This window comes from Venturia canescens, chromosome 10, assembly GCF_019457755.1.
Source record: "Venturia canescens isolate UGA chromosome 10, ASM1945775v1, whole genome shotgun sequence".
Taxonomy (NCBI): Eukaryota; Metazoa; Arthropoda; class Insecta; order Hymenoptera; family Ichneumonidae; genus Venturia; species Venturia canescens.
This window is the reverse complement of record NC_057430.1, coordinates 13,328,236-13,346,878: the sequence shown is the minus strand read 5'-3', so window position 1 is coordinate 13,346,878 and position 18,643 is coordinate 13,328,236. Positions and strand designations below refer to the sequence as shown.

The window sequence follows — 18,643 nt, the reverse complement described above, 5'->3', positions numbered from 1 at the left end:
CCGATGTACTCCAACGCATTACAATAAAAAGAGATTCGAAAACTATGGTGTTATTTGAGGAACATACTTTTTCTCTTTAATATCGTTATATGTGGATAAATCGCATTTTAAACTCAAGTAAATGACTCAAAGATTGAAGAATTACCTTGCACAAATATTATAATACAATGATGAATGATGATTCGATTCAATGTTGTTCGATTTTAAAATTTGGCGCATACGTAACAAGTTTTGGTCGCGCATGCGTACAAGCTGGAAAGTCAGTGGCGCTCCCTTTCGAAGCGTTTTACAACTGATATTTGAAAATTCAAGAGCAGACATTGGGAGGGCGGCGGCACCGCGGCAGAGAGTCAACGGTTTGCAATGATCGCCGACGTTATACCCGCTCGTACTTGTTTATTTGGCGTTCTAGCGGCTACTTCCTTGATTTTATATTTGTTGTCAATTTGAAGTAATATTCGATAATTACAGCGAGAGGTGTAAAGCGTGATTCGCGATAATTTCATGAGTGAGAGGAACGCGAAAGAAACTAATACGGAGGGCAATATAAACGGGCTTGTGAGAAGCATCTCAACGTAATCAACTGTCAGGGTTCGTCACGCTGACGAGGACTCCAGATCGTGAGATCGTGAGAAAAACATCGACACGATCTATGACGAGTCGCGTGTAACCAGAATCTAAGAACGCTGTGACGAACATTCAAGATGGTTTTCAACAAACGCGATCTCGAAAAAGCTTTTTCACCAAACAAGGCTCGAAAAACCGTGAAAAGACTTGGCAATACACCCGGTGGGGGGTCGAGCTTAAAACCAAGCACAAGCGGCAGTACCGATCGTCTAAGAAACGACAACGGCTCCGCTGCAACGAGCATACGCGTTATCGTGCGAGTGAGGCCACCCAATGACAAAGAATCACAAAAAGAAAATCACCGATCAGTCATCAAAGTAATAGATGACAAGATGCTCATATTCGATCCCAAAGAGGAAGAAAGTCCTTTTTTCTATAGAGGTGTTGCCCAAAAAGGCAGGGATTTATTAAAAAAGCAAAACAAAGAATTGGAATTCATGTTCGACCGAGTATTTGATGACAGATGTTCCAATGCAGAAGTATTCGAGGGCACTACCAAAGACATTATAGCGAGCCTCCTGGATGGCTACAATTGTTCTGTTTTTGCATACGGAGCAACCGGTGCTGGCAAAACTCATACCATGTTGGGACACGACAACGATCCCGGTATTACTTTCAGAACAATGTCTGAATTATTTGCTCAGATAGAGGCTCAGAGTGAAAACAGAGATTTCAATTTGGGGGTCACTTATCTCGAAGTTTACAACGAAAATGTCTGTGACCTGTTGCACAAATCTGGTCCCCTTGCTATCAGAGACGATGGTAGACACGGAATCATCGTAGCTGGTCTGAAAATCATAACTATCTACAGTCCCGACGAGCTGCTCACGCTACTTGCCAGAGGAAATAAGAATCGTACTCAACATCCGACAGATGCCAATGAGGAGAGTAGTCGTAGTCATGCAGTATTTCAAGTAAGTAATCTTTGCCTTCTTTTTGGTTTTCCATGTCACTGTCATTGTGATTCACCTGAGATAGAATTCGAGCTACTAAATACCAGGAAAACATCCTACTGAATTGAAATTTAGTGATGTTTTCAACTTTTTTCATTGACTGCGTCAACTTGATGCAATGCTTTTCGATATTCTGGGGAAAAACGTGCTAAAAGCACGGGCTTTGTATCAAGGTATTGTTGGTCTCAGCAATCAAGGTCAACGACAACATATCGTTGTTGTGTATAAAAATTGGCACTCGAGGCACATATGACTCGATGTAATTACTCTCAATAGAAGTAAGACATGTCAAATTCCTCCCCCAATTTCTAATAACCGTTAATAATCCTCAGGTATACGTCAATATAACAAACAAGCTGGACGGTCAGAAGAAACATGTTAAATTGTCAATGATAGATCTGGCTGGATCGGAGAGAGCCTCTGCGACAGGATGCAAAGGAGCGCGCTTCAAGGAGGGTGCTAATATCAATAAATCGCTCCTGGCGCTTGGTAATTGCATAAACAATCTTGCAGATGGAATAAAGCATATACCCTATAGAGACTCGAAATTGACACGGCTGTTAAAAGATTCGCTCGGAGGTAATTGTCAGACTGTCATGATCGCAAACGTCGGCCCTTCCAGTCTTAGCTTCGAAGATACGTACAACACTCTGAGGTACGCGAATCGAGCGAAGAAGATCAAATTGAACATCAAAAAGAACATAATATCGTGCCAGATGCATGTTACCGGTTACGTGAAAATTGTCGAAGAGCAGAAGAAAGAAATCGAAATGCTCAAACAAAAATTGTTGGCCTTGGAGAGACGGTCGATCGAAGGAACGGTTGCCGGATCACCGGACTCGAGAGCCACGAAAGACCCGAAAACCGAAGAGATGGAGAAGGAATTTTCCGAGATGCGCGACAAGCTGATCAAACTGCTTCGGTCAAAGGCGCAGCTGAACGAAAAGGTTTTATCACTACAAGGCGCCGACAAGATACTCTGTTGCCGAATACAATACAAAATAGCGGCGGACAAGAGACTGAGGCACTTGACAGCGACGGTCGATGCGATGAGCGAGGAGGAGCAAAACGCTAGCGGAAAATCGCGCGTAAACAAATCTCTCTCTCATTTCAAGCGTCAACGCGAAGTTGTTAAACTGCAGATGCAAACGGCCTGGAATGATTTGCAATCGATCGAGATGCAGATAGTGGCGCTGAACGCGACTCTCGTATCGAAAAAATATGCAGACAGATTGATCGAAACGAACAAGGTGCAGCAGTGCGAAATTGAAAAAATACGTTACCAGCAACAATTTGAGCACGCGAAAAAGGTCTGCAGCCTTCAACAGTGCGAGTTACAATCGCTCGATACGAGCACCCGTACGATGAGTTTAACCCTACAAAATTATTACAACATAATGCGGGGTTACGGGACTATGACGGATGAGATGAGGCAACAATTCAAACAACTGGTCAAATCGCTCGAGGGTGTTCGCAACATCAAGTGGGCGGAATCAGAAGCGGGCAGTTACTCACCCGAAGATTCGTACCTTCTTACCTGTCTCAGTACCGACGAGCTCGACGACCCATTGAACAACGAAATGCCGATTTATAAAGCTCCCTATCTCGAGGATGAAGATACGAATCAGCACAATCAACAGACAAAAACCTCAACGATACTCGTCAACGGCGGCAACACTACGACACCACCGCGCGATTCGAATATGGATCAGACCACGCCACCGCCACCCCTTTCTCTAAATTCAACGATAACCCTTGATGACGAGGCTTTGTTGATTAAGGATAGTAATGACGAATCAACTCCGTCCCCTACCGAAATCACTCCCGAGACTATCAAAGCCAATCAATTGAACAATACCTTCAATCTCATGGAAAATAAAGTAGCAAAAAAGCGTACACTTGCGGATAAGAATCCAATTGGCAACCAAACACCCGTCAAGCAAGCTAAAAAGATATCCCCGAAGCAGCGAACAGCCGCGACAGGCAGCAACGGGGTTCTTACTACTACTGGCAAAGAAAACAAAAACAACCCGCCGAACAGCACCACCAACAAACCTGCCTCGGTCATGAGTGCCAAGAGCATAGCGATTCTCAATAAACTCAAAGCTGACAGACTGAAGCTCTTGCCGCAGCCGTCGAACACCTCCACGGAAAGCGGAACTGGTGATGGTTTGCTCTGCAACAAAGTTGTCAGGATCAAAGAGCGACGAGGACTCGTCGGGACGCATCCCTACCAGAAGACCAATGCCAAGCCGAAGTGAGTTTCACTTGAATATTTTCTCATCTACCGAGAGAGATATCATTTGTTGTATGATATTATTACACCGGTGCGTATATAAGACCGATACGTTGCACGCACCTCACTATTATTTTACATTAATGTGGAAGGTCAAATTCACTTACAGAACGATCAATTTTTTCCGTTGCAGAAGTACCTCGAGCGTACCGTCCTCCAGAGTACCCTGGTAGGGAATTGTTATTCTCATTATTATCGTCCAACGCGCTCGAGCGCGTGTATAACTCTAATAATTTTTTCATTCAAACTAAGTTTCGATTTAAAACAAACTTGTATATATTATATATATTGAATTTGCACAAGAAAAAGCCTTACAGAACTGATATAGCATAGAGGAGTCGTACGAAAAGAATATTTATAACCATTTGTATCCCTGGGCTCGCGTGCGCCAAGCTCGTGTAAAAGTCGAGACTAGAGCCAATTTTTCCAAACGCTCGGTTGTTCCGAGCACCCACTTAAGTCCAGATAAATGTGACTAATTACGAGAAAAAAGAACGTGTATTGTGACATTACACTCAAACGCGATGCATTAATGATGACCCTTGAATGGTTGACTGTTTTTTTTCGATTCAATATACAATACGCCAGCTTGACAATAATAACTAAAACTATTGACATGATTTTATGAGCGATAAATGTTATACGTATATTTTGTTTTAAAAAAGTATCCGCTTCGACGGTGAAAATATAATGAGAGAAAGAGTACGATAGATGAGCAGTTTTGTATTTTGATAAAAATGAACAACTGTATGCTTTGTAACATTTGAAAAAAAAAAAAAAAAAAAATACAACCATCAAAATATTTATGCAGATGAAATAAGGTTTCTGATTTTGAAGATTGAACAAAGTTCAACGTAGCGTTGTTTTACCGCTGCTGGTCTTCAGACCTTCGAATATTGCCCCGTTGCTCAATGTATCCTTCAAAATAAAAAAAAAATCTAATTAGAGAGCTTCGTTATGCAGGGTAAATATTTATACTTTTAGTACATCGAGCACTCACGTATTCGTCTAAAGCACGGAGAACGAGCTTAACTGAATCGGGAATACCGCGCTCTTCCGATAATTGACGATTGCTAACCACCGATGGAATTATCGATCTGGATCGATCGAACAAAGAGGCGAACGAGTGCAGCAGAAAAGCAAGGAACGCCAGAGACGCTAATACACTTACCGTATCGATTGCGCTGTAATATTTTTTCAATTTTCCTTATTTTTTTATATCTCGAATTATTCGAAAGTGGTGTTTGAGAAGGAACACAGCGGCGAATAAACTCGAACTTACGGGTACAATGCCGGGGCCCCGTAACCACCGTAATAGCTTCGGGAATCGAGATCAGTTTCACCCTTATTGCGATACATCGACGTGGGGCGACCGACAGATTCCTCACTCTTTTCATCGCTTCGTAACATGCCGACATAATGACAAATTGGAGAATTTCGGCACAATGATGAATCGTGAAACGCGCCCTTGATCATTGCGTAAAAATCTTTCGGATCGTTTTGGATAGAGCCCTTAGCGAGAACGACGCAAAGGGAAGCCACGTATACGTTGAGCAACCACATTTTTCTGTGTGTTAATAGAAAAATATGATTTTCACATCGCACACCGTTCCGGACCAAACTTAGGAAAAGAGAAAATATTTTACCGTATCTCTGATTCTCAATAGCTCATTTCAAACTTGAGCGTGTACGTAACAAAATGAAAATATAAATTCTCAATGCTGAAATGTTTTTTGTATTTTTGGAGAATTACTCGTACAATCTGGGTGAGCAATTTTTAAAAAATAATTATCGCCGATATATTTGGTCGATATTGGAGTACTTGCAGAATAAATTATCAATCACCACTAAATTTCGAGTTTCAAACTTCGCGAAAGCCTCATCTTAGCGAGATAGTGTTAGAATTGGAGGCAGAGTTACAACAACTGAGTTCCATCACTTTTTCAGTGTTTATATATCCACTCGAAAGGGAGAAAAATACTGGCTCATTGTTTCAAAGCCGTTCGAATTGGTCGTTACAACGTCAAACGTCGTGATGGCCACGCACGAAAATATGATACAATGGTCTGGGTGCCTCATCCGTAACGGAGAGAGAAATGACGACGACACGCGATCATCGTCCACGGCGGACAGACCTGGTAATTGTGAGACTGATAAATTATTCCCAGTCATTCGTCAGAAACAGACGGAACGACTTCCGCTTGTTCTTCGTAATTCAATCTATTCGCGCAATTCTAGAAACAGGAGAATGCAATTGTAACGGGTTTCACGGAAGTTTCTTTTCCACCGTGTTTTATTTTCAATTGGATGCTCTTAGATGCAGCAGATTCTCCACGGCGAGGCGATACTTGTTCAAAGAGTGATCGTCTTCGCCGTTGTTAATAAGATCGGATACAGCGATTTTGTACTCAGTCACATGAGGTATCGTCTCGTAATCAAAATCCTTCGGAGGGAGATCTGGCCATGAGTGCGTGCTCACTAGAGCTTCCCGACTTTTGTGCTTATCCCAATCGTAATACTCCATATCTGCAAGTGTTTTCTCAGCTTCCCATGGCTCCGTTCGCTGTAACGATCGACGAATTTCATTATTTTAAATTTCATTTCGAGTCATAACAATGTCGGTATCGATAATCAAAATGAAAAGGCTTTTTCATTCAACCTTGAACCATCGATTATTTTCGATTGTACTTTAAGAGAAAATAGTTGTTGCATTCTGATAATTTAAATTTTAGTGTTACAACTGAGGATATAAATAAGGGATAGTTATATAAAGATGCAATGTACCAAAGCTTCGTTGTAGACAGCTGTGAGAAGATACTCGACGTATTCCAAATTTTGTTTTCTTGTAGGACATCTGTCAGCTGTAATAGTAATTATATCCGTGGTGGAATTATATCGGTTGCCGACCAGTCTCAATAGTTTATCCTTTGCATGAGAATCGAGTGACAGAGACGATAGTTTGACTCTTATACTGACGATCCGAGCAAGAGGATCTCTGATACTCGGACCAGCATAGCAATAGTCGCTGGTTATTACTTCAAGGGGAAAGTGTTTGCGACATTTTTCCTCGGTTTCCAGACCAACAGGCCACTGTGTGCAAAATTGCTTAAGCGCTTCGCAGTGCCTCTGGACAGCAGGTGGTGTCAAATGCAGAAAATTTGGTATCTTCATGAGTTCGGTATTGCCGAATTTACCAAGCGGTGCCTGTTTCTTTCTAGGATAACCCTGTCGAATCGGCAGAGGGACTGTTGCAGGATGAAAGGTACGCGGCCCTGGCCAGACCGATGGCCAATCCTGGTCAGTTGCCATTTGGTTCGTTCGTGGTGGTGGCACATACCGTTTCCTCTTCTGGATTTGCTTGTTCTCAATTTTTTTCGGGATAAGCTCGAGAACACGAAATTCACCTAATAATAAAACTCTTGTAAGGGAATCATGAAAGTTTCGACAACATTAAAGATGCAATACAATGAAAAAACCTTTCGAAACCAACGAAAAAATTATTTTCGAAGTTGAAAATATCCAATTACCCAGCTATTCGACGACATTGAAAGGATCAGTTTCTAACATAAACGAATTGTAAAATATTTGAGAATTTTTATTCCATTCCAAAGAGTAGTGTACACTTTAGCTTGATGAAAAATGTTGAAAAAGTGGAACGCAGAGGTTAGAAACAGCGACAAAGATACGAACCGACTACTTTGGTGTCTTCGTGGGGAGTTGTCGCGTATCCTGCTGATGCATTCGATATTCTAGATATTGCCGAGACTACATTTTTCTCTCCCAACCGTATCAACACTGACATTTTCAACAATTGATTCTTTATTAATAATGAACTAGCCAGTTTTTCGAGGAGTTTTCGACAAACACCGGGCGCAACCGGGCAAACGGAGCGGTTCAATTCCAACTGTTCCAAAAATCCATGTTATTCAACTCATTCTCCATTCTCCTCAATGCAACAAACTTGTGTAGGTGTGTCGGTTGCGTACGACTCCATACATCTATGTTCTTTGGTACTACGCCTCCTCGTAATCGACGACCACGCACGAGAAAAAGACGCAAGTTTATTTTTAATGGTGACGTTCAGCTGACATCCCATAATAATAACGTAGGAGGTATGCAGTAAGCAGTAATCTGCAATGGCGTCTCCACGACCGAAATCCCCTCGTCCACCAATTGCAACGAAAAAGGACGATAAGGAGGAAAGCTTTTGGGATAAAATTGGCACATTGGGACGTAAGAAAAGAATAAAAGAAGGTACGGACGATCAACGCGTAATCAACTCTCCATCATTCTATTTTACGAAGACTTTTCCATTCAACCGGACGCGACTCAAACAATTTCCTTATAAGGCGTTGTGCAGCAACTCCGAAGTATCTCGCTAATTCCTCATTACGGTGATAGTACATTTATAAAATCTCTATTGATTTGCAGTTCAAGAAGTTCAGGAGGAAGGTAAATATGCTATTGATTCACCTGGATATGCGGCCAATCCGGATATGCCACCGGAGGATTATACTCTGGATGAAAACGAGGAAAGGTCGATGATCGAGCCTCGAGCTCTGGAAGACTCCAAACTCAAGGAACTTGTATTTGTCCTCATGGAATGGATCAATGACGAATTGGCCGATCAGAGAATAATTGTCAAAGACATAGCCGAAGATCTTTATGACGGACAAGTTTTGCAGAAATTGATTGGTACATTTGTCTAAAATTCTAACAAAACTTTCTTCATTTTCCTATGGTAGAAATTCTGAGTAATCCTCTTTATTTTTTATCAAAAAATATTCTTTCTAGAAAGTGCATTCACTGTGTAATCAATGTACAATTAATACTCATTCCACAGAAAAATTAACGGGTGACAAGTTGGATGTACCAGAAGTAACGCAATCGGAGGAAGGACAAAAACAGAAACTAGAAGTCGTATTATCAGCAGCTAATAGAATACTCGGTCGTTACCCTCCCTACAAATGGAGCGTCGAGTCTGTACACTCAAGAAACATCGTTGCGATCTTGCACCTTTTGGTTGGACTGGCTCGTCAATTCCGAGCACCTGTCAGACTCCCTGAAAGAGTTGCAGTGCAGCTGGTGGTAGTGCGTAAAAAAGATGGTCAATTGATCCACAGAACTGTCAGAGAGGAAATCACCTCGACCTACGATGATTTGGGAATGCGTTGCGAACGCGATGCGTTTGACGTATTGTTCGATCATCCACACGACAAACTTAGTGTCGTGAAAAAAGTGAGCGAAATATTTCTATTTCGTATTTTCGTTTTTGGCTTATAAACAATGATTAATGCAATTTTCGAAATTTATTTGAACGGAGTCCATTATTCCCAGTCGCTCGTATCTTTCGTCAACAAACATCTGAGCAAGGTTCATCTTGAAGTAACCGATCTGGACAATCAATTTCACGATGGTGTTTTCCTCACGTTGCTCCTCGGACTTCTCGAGGGTTTCTTCGTTCCTCTCGGCAATTTTCATTTGACCCCCAAGAGCCACGATCAAAAAGTGCACAACGTCTCTTTCGCCTTCGACCTTATGCAAGATGTTGGACTCCCAAAACCGAAAGCTCGTCCCGAAGGTAAAACGAAAGTTTGCTCTCTCACTCTCTCGGCTCATTCTTTCGAGTACGATCGTCGTTTTTTGTTTTTGTTGCAGATATCGTTAATTTGGATCTCAAATCTACACTTCGCGTTCTTTATAATCTCTTTACAAAATACAAGGGCGTTAACTGAGTAACTTATTTACAACAAGGCGTAATTTTTATTAACCAAAGAGCAGGAAACGTCTTTGGCGGATTATCCAACATTGCTGGTAGAGGAATTTCGAGACACTGCCGTTTTTACTTACTACACAAGATTGCTCGGAATTCGTTGTCCAAACGAGATTCATCGTGGGTAATTAAAGAAACTCGATTCAACCCAATTCTAAAAAACCATATTATTATTATTATTTTTATTATTTATAATCCGTAAAATTGCAAACAACACGAATATATTTTGTATGTGTTTTACGGAAATATTTAACAGCAGGAAGGATCGTGGCCAAATCGCCACTTTCAACTCCCAAGTGCCTTTTTATATAACAATATAGGAATATACGCCTATAAGTCTCCATGATTTTTTATCAACCCTTCAAATTTATATTATCGACGATTGATATATATATAGTATATACAAAAGAATATAGAATAAAGCGAGTATTCAAATAACATTGGAACCACATATCTATGTGAGGGTGGTTCAAAACCAAGTTTTTTGCTTGACGAACCGCAATCGACACCCGCCAAATCCTATTCAGTGGAAGATTATTTCATTATTTTTTCGGTAAGGAAAAACTGTAATCGGGTAATACATAGAAACTATGTATATAAGATGAACGTGGGGCGAATGACTAATAGTAACCTCGATTGCGCCGATCTATTCTTGCGTAAAAAATGCTCATCGATAACAAGTTTCGCTAGGGACAAGGGGGCTCGATTTTTTCTTATCTACTATTGCAAGTGTGAACGCCCAAATTGCTGTCGAATTTACTAGCAATAATGACATGCTTCATTTATGTTATATCGAGAAGTGAACCAACGATACCGCCAAATGATATGAAAAAAAAAATAAATATTAGCATTGTAACAGTTTAAGAAAAAAAAAATACTTTTCATGATTCGGTGGAAGAAAATGATGCGTATCTTTGGTTCAGTGTTTTATCTCGATGTAGGCACTACGATTCCAGTAACGATAACCATCACCCACCCTTTTTTATGTTACAGTTGTATACAATTACAGACACATGAGTGGCGGTCAGACAGCAATGTTTCATAAAAGTAAACAAATGAACTGTACACTTGACTAACGAAAAAGGAAACTATGCATTCGCATATTCGTTTCTAGTCGCAAATGCGTGCTCTTCCTTTCTCAATCTCATTCGATCCGAGATAATATTTTGAAAAATATCTAACAACTGTATATTCCGTACTTCTTGTCTTTTTTATCCTTTTCGTAATACTATTCTACGGAACTAAGCTAATAAATTACATATGCTATACACATCGTGGTTTAAAGCTACAAACGAATTCAGTAACTGGAGTATCAAAGATATCAATTCTCAATGCCAGAGTGGCGGCATTAGCACCAATTATTGTTAGTTTCTTTTTCATTATCGTGCTATTGAAATGTAACTTTTGTTTTTAGTAGTGGCGAATGTGCACACAAAATTTTGGGCCGTAACGATTATCGCAGATTTGCTAAGCAATCAAAGTTTTATGACTAAGACAACGAATTATAAAAATACGTAATCGGCATCAACGACAATTCATATCCCTGAGATTTCCACTCGTTTTACTACTGCAGTCTCTTCGCTTGTGTTTCTTTTTCTCTTCATATATCACTACGGCAATCATAGGAATAATAGTAGAGATACGCGTAGGTCATACCGACGTTGATTCACCTCCAAACTGCGCCAATATGTGACAGTGTTGTTCGAGGCGTTTAACGCTGGCCATCAGATGCGCGTTCTGCACGTACAAATCCGTCGAGAGTAGGTCGGCTTTTGCCAATCGCTCGGCCTGTGTCGAACAACCGATTTATCCATTAATATCGATCATTAAGACTCTTGAGATAAGAGAGAAACGGCAAGAAAATTTGTGTATAACACTAATTACCTGTTCTTGGTTAATGCAAACTTGATTTTTCAGTTGATCCTTGGTGCCTTGGAGCGCGAAACGCAACGCCTCAACTTCTTGACAGTGCTGCTGCCACGTTTCTACAATACAAACGTTACTCGTTATATTGCTATGAAATAGTGAAAATGGAATAAGTGAAACAGTCAATACTCACGCTGCAAAATTCGTTCGGCCTGCTGCTGTTGGTGGGTCAAAGAGATTTTGAGGTTTCGCCGTTTTTTCTCCTGCGCCTGCAGCCTATCGTTCAATGCTTTGAGAATATCTATGCTTAGAATTCGATTTGGTTCTTGGGCATCTTCCATTGGCCCAAGACGTTTCATGACCGTTAAATTTTTAAGATCGGAAACTCCTCTGATCAGAGTCTCTTTTTGTTTGGTCAAAGTCATACACTCGTGGTCGATCTCAAGTTTCTTTCGATACAAACGATGGAGCTCAGCTTTATGCATCCGGCACAATTCTTCCATCGAATTGTATGCTTCAATTTGCTGACAGTAACAATCTTTGAGTTTGGCTGATGGGATCGTGTACAAGGAGCTCGATGTGACCGGACTCTCAGTAATTTCATCCAATTTAGCGGAAGGAGGAGCAACGTACCGGAACAATTTTTTATTCACGGTTAATCCGTGGGCAGTTTCCTCCGTAAGCGGAATGTGGGGTAAATCCGTATCGTCCAAGGAATACTGGGTCGAGACCTCTCTCGTCGGTGACTGAGATATACCTTTATCCTTCGTCAGCCGATCTTGGAGTTCCTTCATCTCGTCGTCTTTCTGGATCAATAATTCTCTAGTTTGTGTCTTGAAACGTTCGTACTCGTCTTCAAGATCGGCATATTGTTGCTCGAGATGAAACTTTTCCTCGATTGGTGACAGTCGTCCGTCGTTCCGGGATTTGTCACCGGGACTAAATTGTTCTTCGTACTCGGCCATTTTTGCTATGAGTTCGGAAAACTTGTCGTCACTGATTTTTTGTTCCTGTTCAAAGAGCTGTCTCTCTTCCTCCAATTTCGCGGCCCAGTAATCCTCGCACTGCTCATACTCGCTTCTCAAAAGATCCAAACTTCGTTCGAGTTCGGCGCAACGGTCGGCCAATTGTTTCTTCTCAATTGAGTGCTTAGTTTCTTGTTCCTCGATGCGATTGTCATCGAATCCTTCGCGAGAATGCTCCTCCGGGTTGAGCGTTTGTCCACCGTTTAACGATGAATCTCTACTCTTGTCCCTGTCAGTCTTAAGAACCTCCAAACTCGTTGCTTCCTCCCTTCTTGGCGGATAATCCCTCAGAGTGGAAGTCTTGACTTTTGAGCCGTTCTTCGTATCAAGATTGTTGAAAGCTTTGTCGGTAACGTTTATCGAATCGTCACTGTGCGAGATTGATTTCGAAGCGAGCTTCGATTTTTCTGTTTGACTGACAACAAAGTCGCGAAGCGACTCACTCGCCCGTTCTTCACACTCGACCTCGGGTTCCGGATAAAGCTTCGTTTCATCCGGGCGATTCGCAGCTGGTTCCGATACCCGTGGTAAATTCGATTCTAATCCTGTAATAATACTAGATATATTTCTTCTAAATGCGCAATAATCAGACGTGCATCGATCACTCGAATTCAGCAGAGCCTTAAGCTCTCGGACTATCGTACCAATGTCGTTGCTCAGATCCGACAACTTATTGTCGTCCAACCCGGCATTTTTCGCGAAATCAACACAATCGCCGGTTACTCGTTCCCAACTTTTTTCCGTATTCTCCGCCTTCGCATCTTTCTCTTCCTCCATCTCGACTTCGTCACTCAGTGGTTTCAATGGAATGCTTCGATTTTTCATGAATTCTAATTCCGTATTGAGCTCGTCGTTCTGATCCCTCAACAAAGCTATTTCTCTTTGGAGTCGTTTTATTCGTTCCACCAATTGAATGATCTGTTCGCTCTCTTGACCATCGTTGCTCGTGTCAATTTCTTCGTGTTCAGCAGCCAGATGTTGTAGTTGCATCAATAATTGGCCGTTGGTTGTTTTCAGCTTGGTAACTTGATCGCAAAGTTTCTCAATCTCGTTCTCGAGAGTTTGATTTTCCTGGAGAACATCAGCTAATTTATCTCGCAATTTATGCTCCTCGTGTTGCGCATTCTGGAGCTTTCCCTCGAGGAGCTTGAGGGCCGCGTTGTGAGCTTCTCGCTCCGACGTACATCGAATGGACAATTCCCTCGTTATTTCGGCATGACGAAACTCTAATTGCTTTAACTGATCTTGTCGGGACTTTTCGAGTCTAACGTGGTGCTCGTCGATCTCCTGAGCTAATAAATTTGCTCTCTCGTTAGCCTCGGCAACATCGATACGCAATTTATGACGCTCACCGCTCAGATGTTCCACCAAGTTGCTACAACACGAACAAACTTCTCAGCACCCGGAACAACAGTCATTTGACTGATTCAACAAGACTCATTGCCTGAATTTTTTCTGTCTAACCGAAATATTGGTGAAGTTGAAAACTTTTTAAACGTGTAGTTTTTTAATCTCAGATACTCGATCGCTCTCGCGAAAAATTTGCCTCAAACTTACTTCATGCATCGAACTTCCTCTTGATAAAGCGTTAGTGCCCCTTTGAGGAGACCCGCGTGGGTTGAGGTTATCGCGTTGTCGGGTTCATCCCGAAGATTTTTCAATTCCTCACAGATTACAGTGATTAGATCGGTTAGTCGTATTTCGGTACTGGTGAAACCGAGATCGGACAAGAGCATCGCCGCGTCGGAAACCCCAGCGACCTCCCACATGCCAACGATCGTTCGGATTTTCGCGTACCCGGTCTGATGTGGTCCGAGCATGTAAACAACATTATCGCCCGAGGAGCAGCCACCGCTCCAATCGAGACTCTGCTGTTCTCCAACATTATTTTTGTCGTTTTCGAAAAGTAAAGCAAACTCTTCGAAGTTTATGAGGCCATCCCGATCCGTGTCCAATTTTTCAAACATTCGCTCGGGCATCTATTTCAGAAAAAAAGCTCATAACGGTACGCTCAAATGTTGATATTTTATTTCATGATGTCGATGAACAGCATAAAATTACCTCTTTTAGAAGCGTCGCATACCCAACCCCGGATAATCTTCCAGTCTCTGGACCGTTGCTGTGGCCATTTGTTGCGCCACCATTTGACCTTCTGGGAGAGTGCCTTAAATTTCCATGCTCCGTAGATGCTACCGTATACAATAAAGCTCCAGTAATTAATAATTCTTCGAGATGGAATAGTATTGAAGTTTGTTTAGATTTCGAAAACTATTGTTTACAAATATTTTCAACATAAACTTGCAACTAACATCCACCAAGTGGAAACTCACCCTGGGCAGAAGACCAACATCTTGTAGAGTCGTCGATTACACCTCCCTCAGTTTGAGCCAATAGTTTCAGAAGGGCATCCCGGAATGTAGCAAAAGATACAAAAGGTTTATTGTCTTGTGACAAAAGGGATATAAGCAGGTCGCTTCTCTCTTCAAGCTGCAATTTGTCGCACAGCTTGCCAAGATGTTCCAGACGCAATTCCCCTTGTCCTTTTTCCAGACAACTGTTAAAAACAGCTAAGAGACGTTCCTCGTACGGATCTCCATTTTCTCCCTCCATCGCATCTTTCATTTACCATGGAAAACTCTCCTGAATAATGTATTTATAAAATGAGTCACGATGTCGACGTGTTTCTACTAATAATAATGTCGCGAACAGAAATTGTAATGAACATCCGCTGAATGTCGAATTAAACCCACAACCTATTGGTTAGGATGTATACAAATAAACTGTGTGATGAAAAAATAGACTCGTCATTTCGAGATAGTGAAGAACCTATGTATTTGTGAATAGAGGGATTAAAGTGATATAACGAATCCATGATAATCCGACACCGTGACATGTAGCCAATATTCAATAATATGTAGGTTGAAAATGTAAACTAATATCCACTCAATATATCGGTAGTTCCACCCATAGATGAATTAAAACGACGACGCTTTTCTTTATTGATCGAGCACAAACCTATAGCTCCGGCAGTTGTTTTACTCGCCAAAACAAGCAATATTAATCTCGCGTAATTATCTCGCGTTTATATTGGGTACCTACTGTACAATGAAATTTTTTTTCGTTTGCTATCGCGGTGATGATAGAGAAGAAGACCCGAACTTTTGTTTTTCTACTATCCCAACAGAAAACAGCTGATTATTCTTCGATTCTCGGATTTAGAACATGGTGGCTCGTTGATGGTGTCAAAAATCCCTAGCATTTACAGAGTTCCTGGGATTCTTCGCATTTCTTGGGTTGACAACACCGTACAGTTTGAATTTCATAAACAAAGTGTTCCGCGCGCGTTAGAGCGGGTATGGCGCATATTACCCACCGTCCATATTCCCTATTGAAATTTTGCATTGGCATCACTGGGCTTGAACACGAAGATTCATAGAGAGGCATGATACTAATAGAAAATATTTTTCTGTTTTATCATTCGTTATAAGTATTATAGATAGAGCGTCGGGTTGTATTTTTTGGAGTCAGCAGCGCTAATCACTCGCTAATTCAAATATTGAAGTGCTGCATGAGCACTTGAAGAAAAAAGATCGATACGACGACAGAGATTCTCAACTTTGTTGACAGTCGAGTAAAGACACATATACATCTTTACCAGAAACATTTCAACGAAAATTTGCACAACTACCACCATATATCAACTCTGCAAAACATTCTATTCGTAAATCTATAAATCGCAACGACTGTATCATGAAAATAAATAATATGAAAATATTATATCTAACTGTTCATTTGAAAAAAATACTTCCATGAAATATCCAAACGTCATCCTGACGTTCACGTGTTTTGATCATTCAATCGGCAGAATGTCTACATTTTTTGTAACATGAAAATCATTTTTCATATTTCGCGCACTCGTATTTAAAAAAAAAAATCGTTGGTGTAGTTACTCACGGTTACAGGAACGGGCTTCGATCTTCTTCCTACCTTTTTCTCCCGCGATCCTTGCGATCTCCGTTTTCCTCGACGATCCTCTTCCTCTCCGTCTTCCGCTCCACGATCCTTTCGCTTTCCCTCTGCCTCTACGATTCTCTTATCCTGCTCCATGGTTCTGATCGTAAAGAACTTTCCACATATTTTCAACACACTTTTCTTCCAATGTTTTTTCGTCCTCCCATGTTTGGAATTTATCATTTCACCTTTAACTTTTGTTATCACTTCACCGTATCGCAGAAAATCGTAATCGCGATTCATTATCACAAAGTTATATTTCCGCTGGTCTTTTTTTCGAGAACGAACTTGGGTTTTTATTCACCAAAAATTTAACTTTATACCGACGCGAGAGAAAAAATTCGTTATTTAATTGTACACGACCGATTGAATACGAAAATTAACATAAACGAAAAAAAATATCCTCATTTTCAGGGAGGGCTCTTCTTTACCTATTCTTCCCTAGGTTTTTTCCCCAGAAAACCGTTTTTGCGCAAATGGATAAGCCAATATGTCGAGTAACAGAAACAATTGTAGTGACAAAACCTGTACCACTGTTTCATAGAGAATAATCGAGTGTGCCCGCGTGCGTGCACGCGTGGTCGGTTGCTCGCGTCCTATTGTTAGCATTTGACTAGCAAAAACTATTCGTAATGCTGTACATAGCTGCGGTTATACGCGTTGCGTGCGTTGCTTAGCGTGCAGCGTTTGCAACTCCGACTTATCTGCATGGAATCTTGCCTGCGCGACTTCAAAGTGATACAGAAACTGTATCGAGCTCGGAACTGTGTCAAACTATCCGCTATGGAGTAGATTTACTGACTGTCCGTCTTCGCTTGCCGACAACCCCATGGCTTTAGGACCGTGCGTTAGGTGCTTTGCTTTGCGTTGCGTTGCTCGGGGTATACTTGCATCTTAGCTCGCTTGCGGACACGCGCGCGTGCGAGCATACGCACGACTCTCGAAACTATATGTTACAGGCGTCACTAAACTCTTTCTGTTATGGGCCCTTGCCTCGATACTATTTTTCACGAATTACCAAAATTTTTAAAATACTCATTGATGCACAAATTTTTTAATAATAATAACATCGAGTGCGAGGACTTCCCTATCGGCTTATCTATAGTTGCGTTAAAAAAAGGAATCCCAGAAATTAAAGAAAAAAAATGTATATTGACAAGGAGCGAATCATTATTTTTTATTAAATTTCAACTTTAATATTCGTTACGTTGTGTTTTCGTGTTTTTTATCGATTCGCACGATCTTAAGTTCTTTTATTTTGTAATTTAGATGACCGATCAGTTGCTTCAGCGAGATTGAATTTACTGTTAAAATTATGAAATAACTGTTAAAGCTACAATAGTTAATAAAATTATGACCGCTACCAATTTTTATTGGTTTCTATTTTATTTGTTTATCGATTGATTGAAAAAAAAGATTATTTTAGTCATTCAGGATAAAGTAGGATTCCACGTGTCGTATTTCATGCCCCGTTTTCTCAATGCACTGGAATATACAATGCGTAGCGATAACGGCACGCTCACGTTCCGCGCCAGTCCTCACCCCACGCCCGCCGGGCGGTGAGTGCGTGAGTGAAGCGAAAAGCGAAACGTGTTGTGCCTTGTGCCTCTCCCGGACGGAGCTCCCCCTCCCAGTGCACGCCGAGCGACGTGAGTGAAGCGAATCATGTTGCGCCTGAGCCTCTCCCCTGTCTCGAGCTCCGCCCGTCTCCCCTCTCTCCCGCTGGCTGACCGAACGCCTCTATCCCCACTCTGCTCTGCTACTACGCTATAGCGAATAGCCCAAACACGGCCAAGCGTAAACGCGTGAAAACGTAAACACGTGAAGAACTAGAACAAACTGAACGAATTATCCAAAATCCATTCGTAAATATTCACCGATTAATTGCCATAAATATCAATACACAAAATTGTATGTACCGAACCGTTGAATAAATTATGATCATCCATTAAAATTATACATTATTTGTGGAGCTCTAATATTTATATATTAAGGTATTTTTATCAAATTTTAATTAATATTTTTTTATTTGCGACATGGCGATTAGGAATTTGCGCCGTGCAAATTCCCCATCTTTTGTTGTTGTTCACAG

General features: G+C 41.3%; 5 protein-coding genes across 8 annotated transcripts; 2 read left to right on the top strand and 3 right to left on the bottom strand.

Annotated features, from left to right (window-relative positions):
• The first annotated feature begins 335 nt into the window (after positions 1 to 335).
• Positions 336 to 4,818, top strand: Klp67A (Kinesin-like protein at 67A). 2 transcript variants are annotated; one of them, XR_006262313.1, is made up of 3 exons: positions 336 to 1,541; positions 1,913 to 3,907; positions 4,010 to 4,818. XR_006262313.1 is itself a non-coding variant. In XM_043431205.1 (3 exons), exons 1-3 carry the CDS (start codon positions 705 to 707, stop codon positions 4,047 to 4,049), a joined length of 2,802 nt encoding a protein of 933 aa, XP_043287140.1. In that variant the 5' UTR covers positions 336 to 704; the 3' UTR covers positions 4,050 to 4,818. The 2 variants fall into 2 exon arrangements, 1 of the variants encoding a protein (XP_043287140.1); XM_043431205.1 differs by having other exon boundaries at positions 1,913 to 3,837.
• LOC122417589 (uncharacterized) lies at positions 4,653 to 5,457 on the bottom strand. The gene is made up of 3 exons (XM_043431209.1): positions 5,159 to 5,457; positions 4,877 to 5,060; positions 4,653 to 4,794 (listed from the first exon to the last, which is right to left on the bottom strand). The coding sequence occupies exons 1-3, from the start codon at positions 5,437 to 5,439 to the stop codon at positions 4,726 to 4,728; spliced, it is 534 nt and encodes a 177-aa protein (XP_043287144.1). The 5' UTR covers positions 5,440 to 5,457; the 3' UTR covers positions 4,653 to 4,725.
• A 131-nt stretch (positions 5,458 to 5,588) lies between these two features.
• mRpS35 (mitochondrial ribosomal protein S35) lies at positions 5,589 to 7,834 on the bottom strand. The gene is made up of 3 exons (XM_043431208.1): positions 7,567 to 7,834; positions 6,661 to 7,280; positions 5,589 to 6,439 (listed from the first exon to the last, which is right to left on the bottom strand). The coding sequence occupies exons 1-3, from the start codon at positions 7,676 to 7,678 to the stop codon at positions 6,176 to 6,178; spliced, it is 996 nt and encodes a 331-aa protein (XP_043287143.1). The 5' UTR covers positions 7,679 to 7,834; the 3' UTR covers positions 5,589 to 6,175.
• Positions 7,835 to 7,875: 41 nt separating this feature from the next.
• parvin (beta-parvin) lies at positions 7,876 to 10,087 on the top strand. Its single transcript, XM_043431206.1, has 5 exons — positions 7,876 to 8,130; positions 8,308 to 8,571; positions 8,720 to 9,114; positions 9,214 to 9,457; positions 9,535 to 10,087. Exons 1-5 carry the CDS (start codon positions 8,013 to 8,015, stop codon positions 9,609 to 9,611), a joined length of 1,098 nt encoding a protein of 365 aa, XP_043287141.1. The 5' UTR covers positions 7,876 to 8,012; the 3' UTR covers positions 9,612 to 10,087.
• LOC122417584 (blastoderm-specific gene 25D) lies at positions 9,802 to 15,743 on the bottom strand. 3 transcript variants are annotated; one of them, XM_043431201.1, is made up of 8 exons: positions 15,556 to 15,721; positions 14,871 to 15,180; positions 14,602 to 14,729; positions 14,098 to 14,519; positions 13,185 to 13,915; positions 11,709 to 13,085; positions 11,534 to 11,634; positions 9,802 to 11,437 (listed from the first exon to the last, which is right to left on the bottom strand). In XM_043431201.1, the coding sequence occupies exons 2-8, from the start codon at positions 15,160 to 15,162 to the stop codon at positions 11,300 to 11,302; spliced, it is 3,189 nt and encodes a 1,062-aa protein (XP_043287136.1). In that variant the 5' UTR covers positions 15,163 to 15,180; positions 15,556 to 15,721; the 3' UTR covers positions 9,802 to 11,299. The 3 variants fall into 3 exon arrangements, with proteins under 3 accessions (XP_043287136.1, XP_043287135.1, XP_043287133.1); XM_043431200.1 differs by having other exon boundaries at positions 11,709 to 13,915; positions 15,640 to 15,743; XM_043431198.1 differs by having other exon boundaries at positions 11,709 to 13,915.
• Positions 15,744 to 18,643: the final 2,900 nt, after the last annotated feature.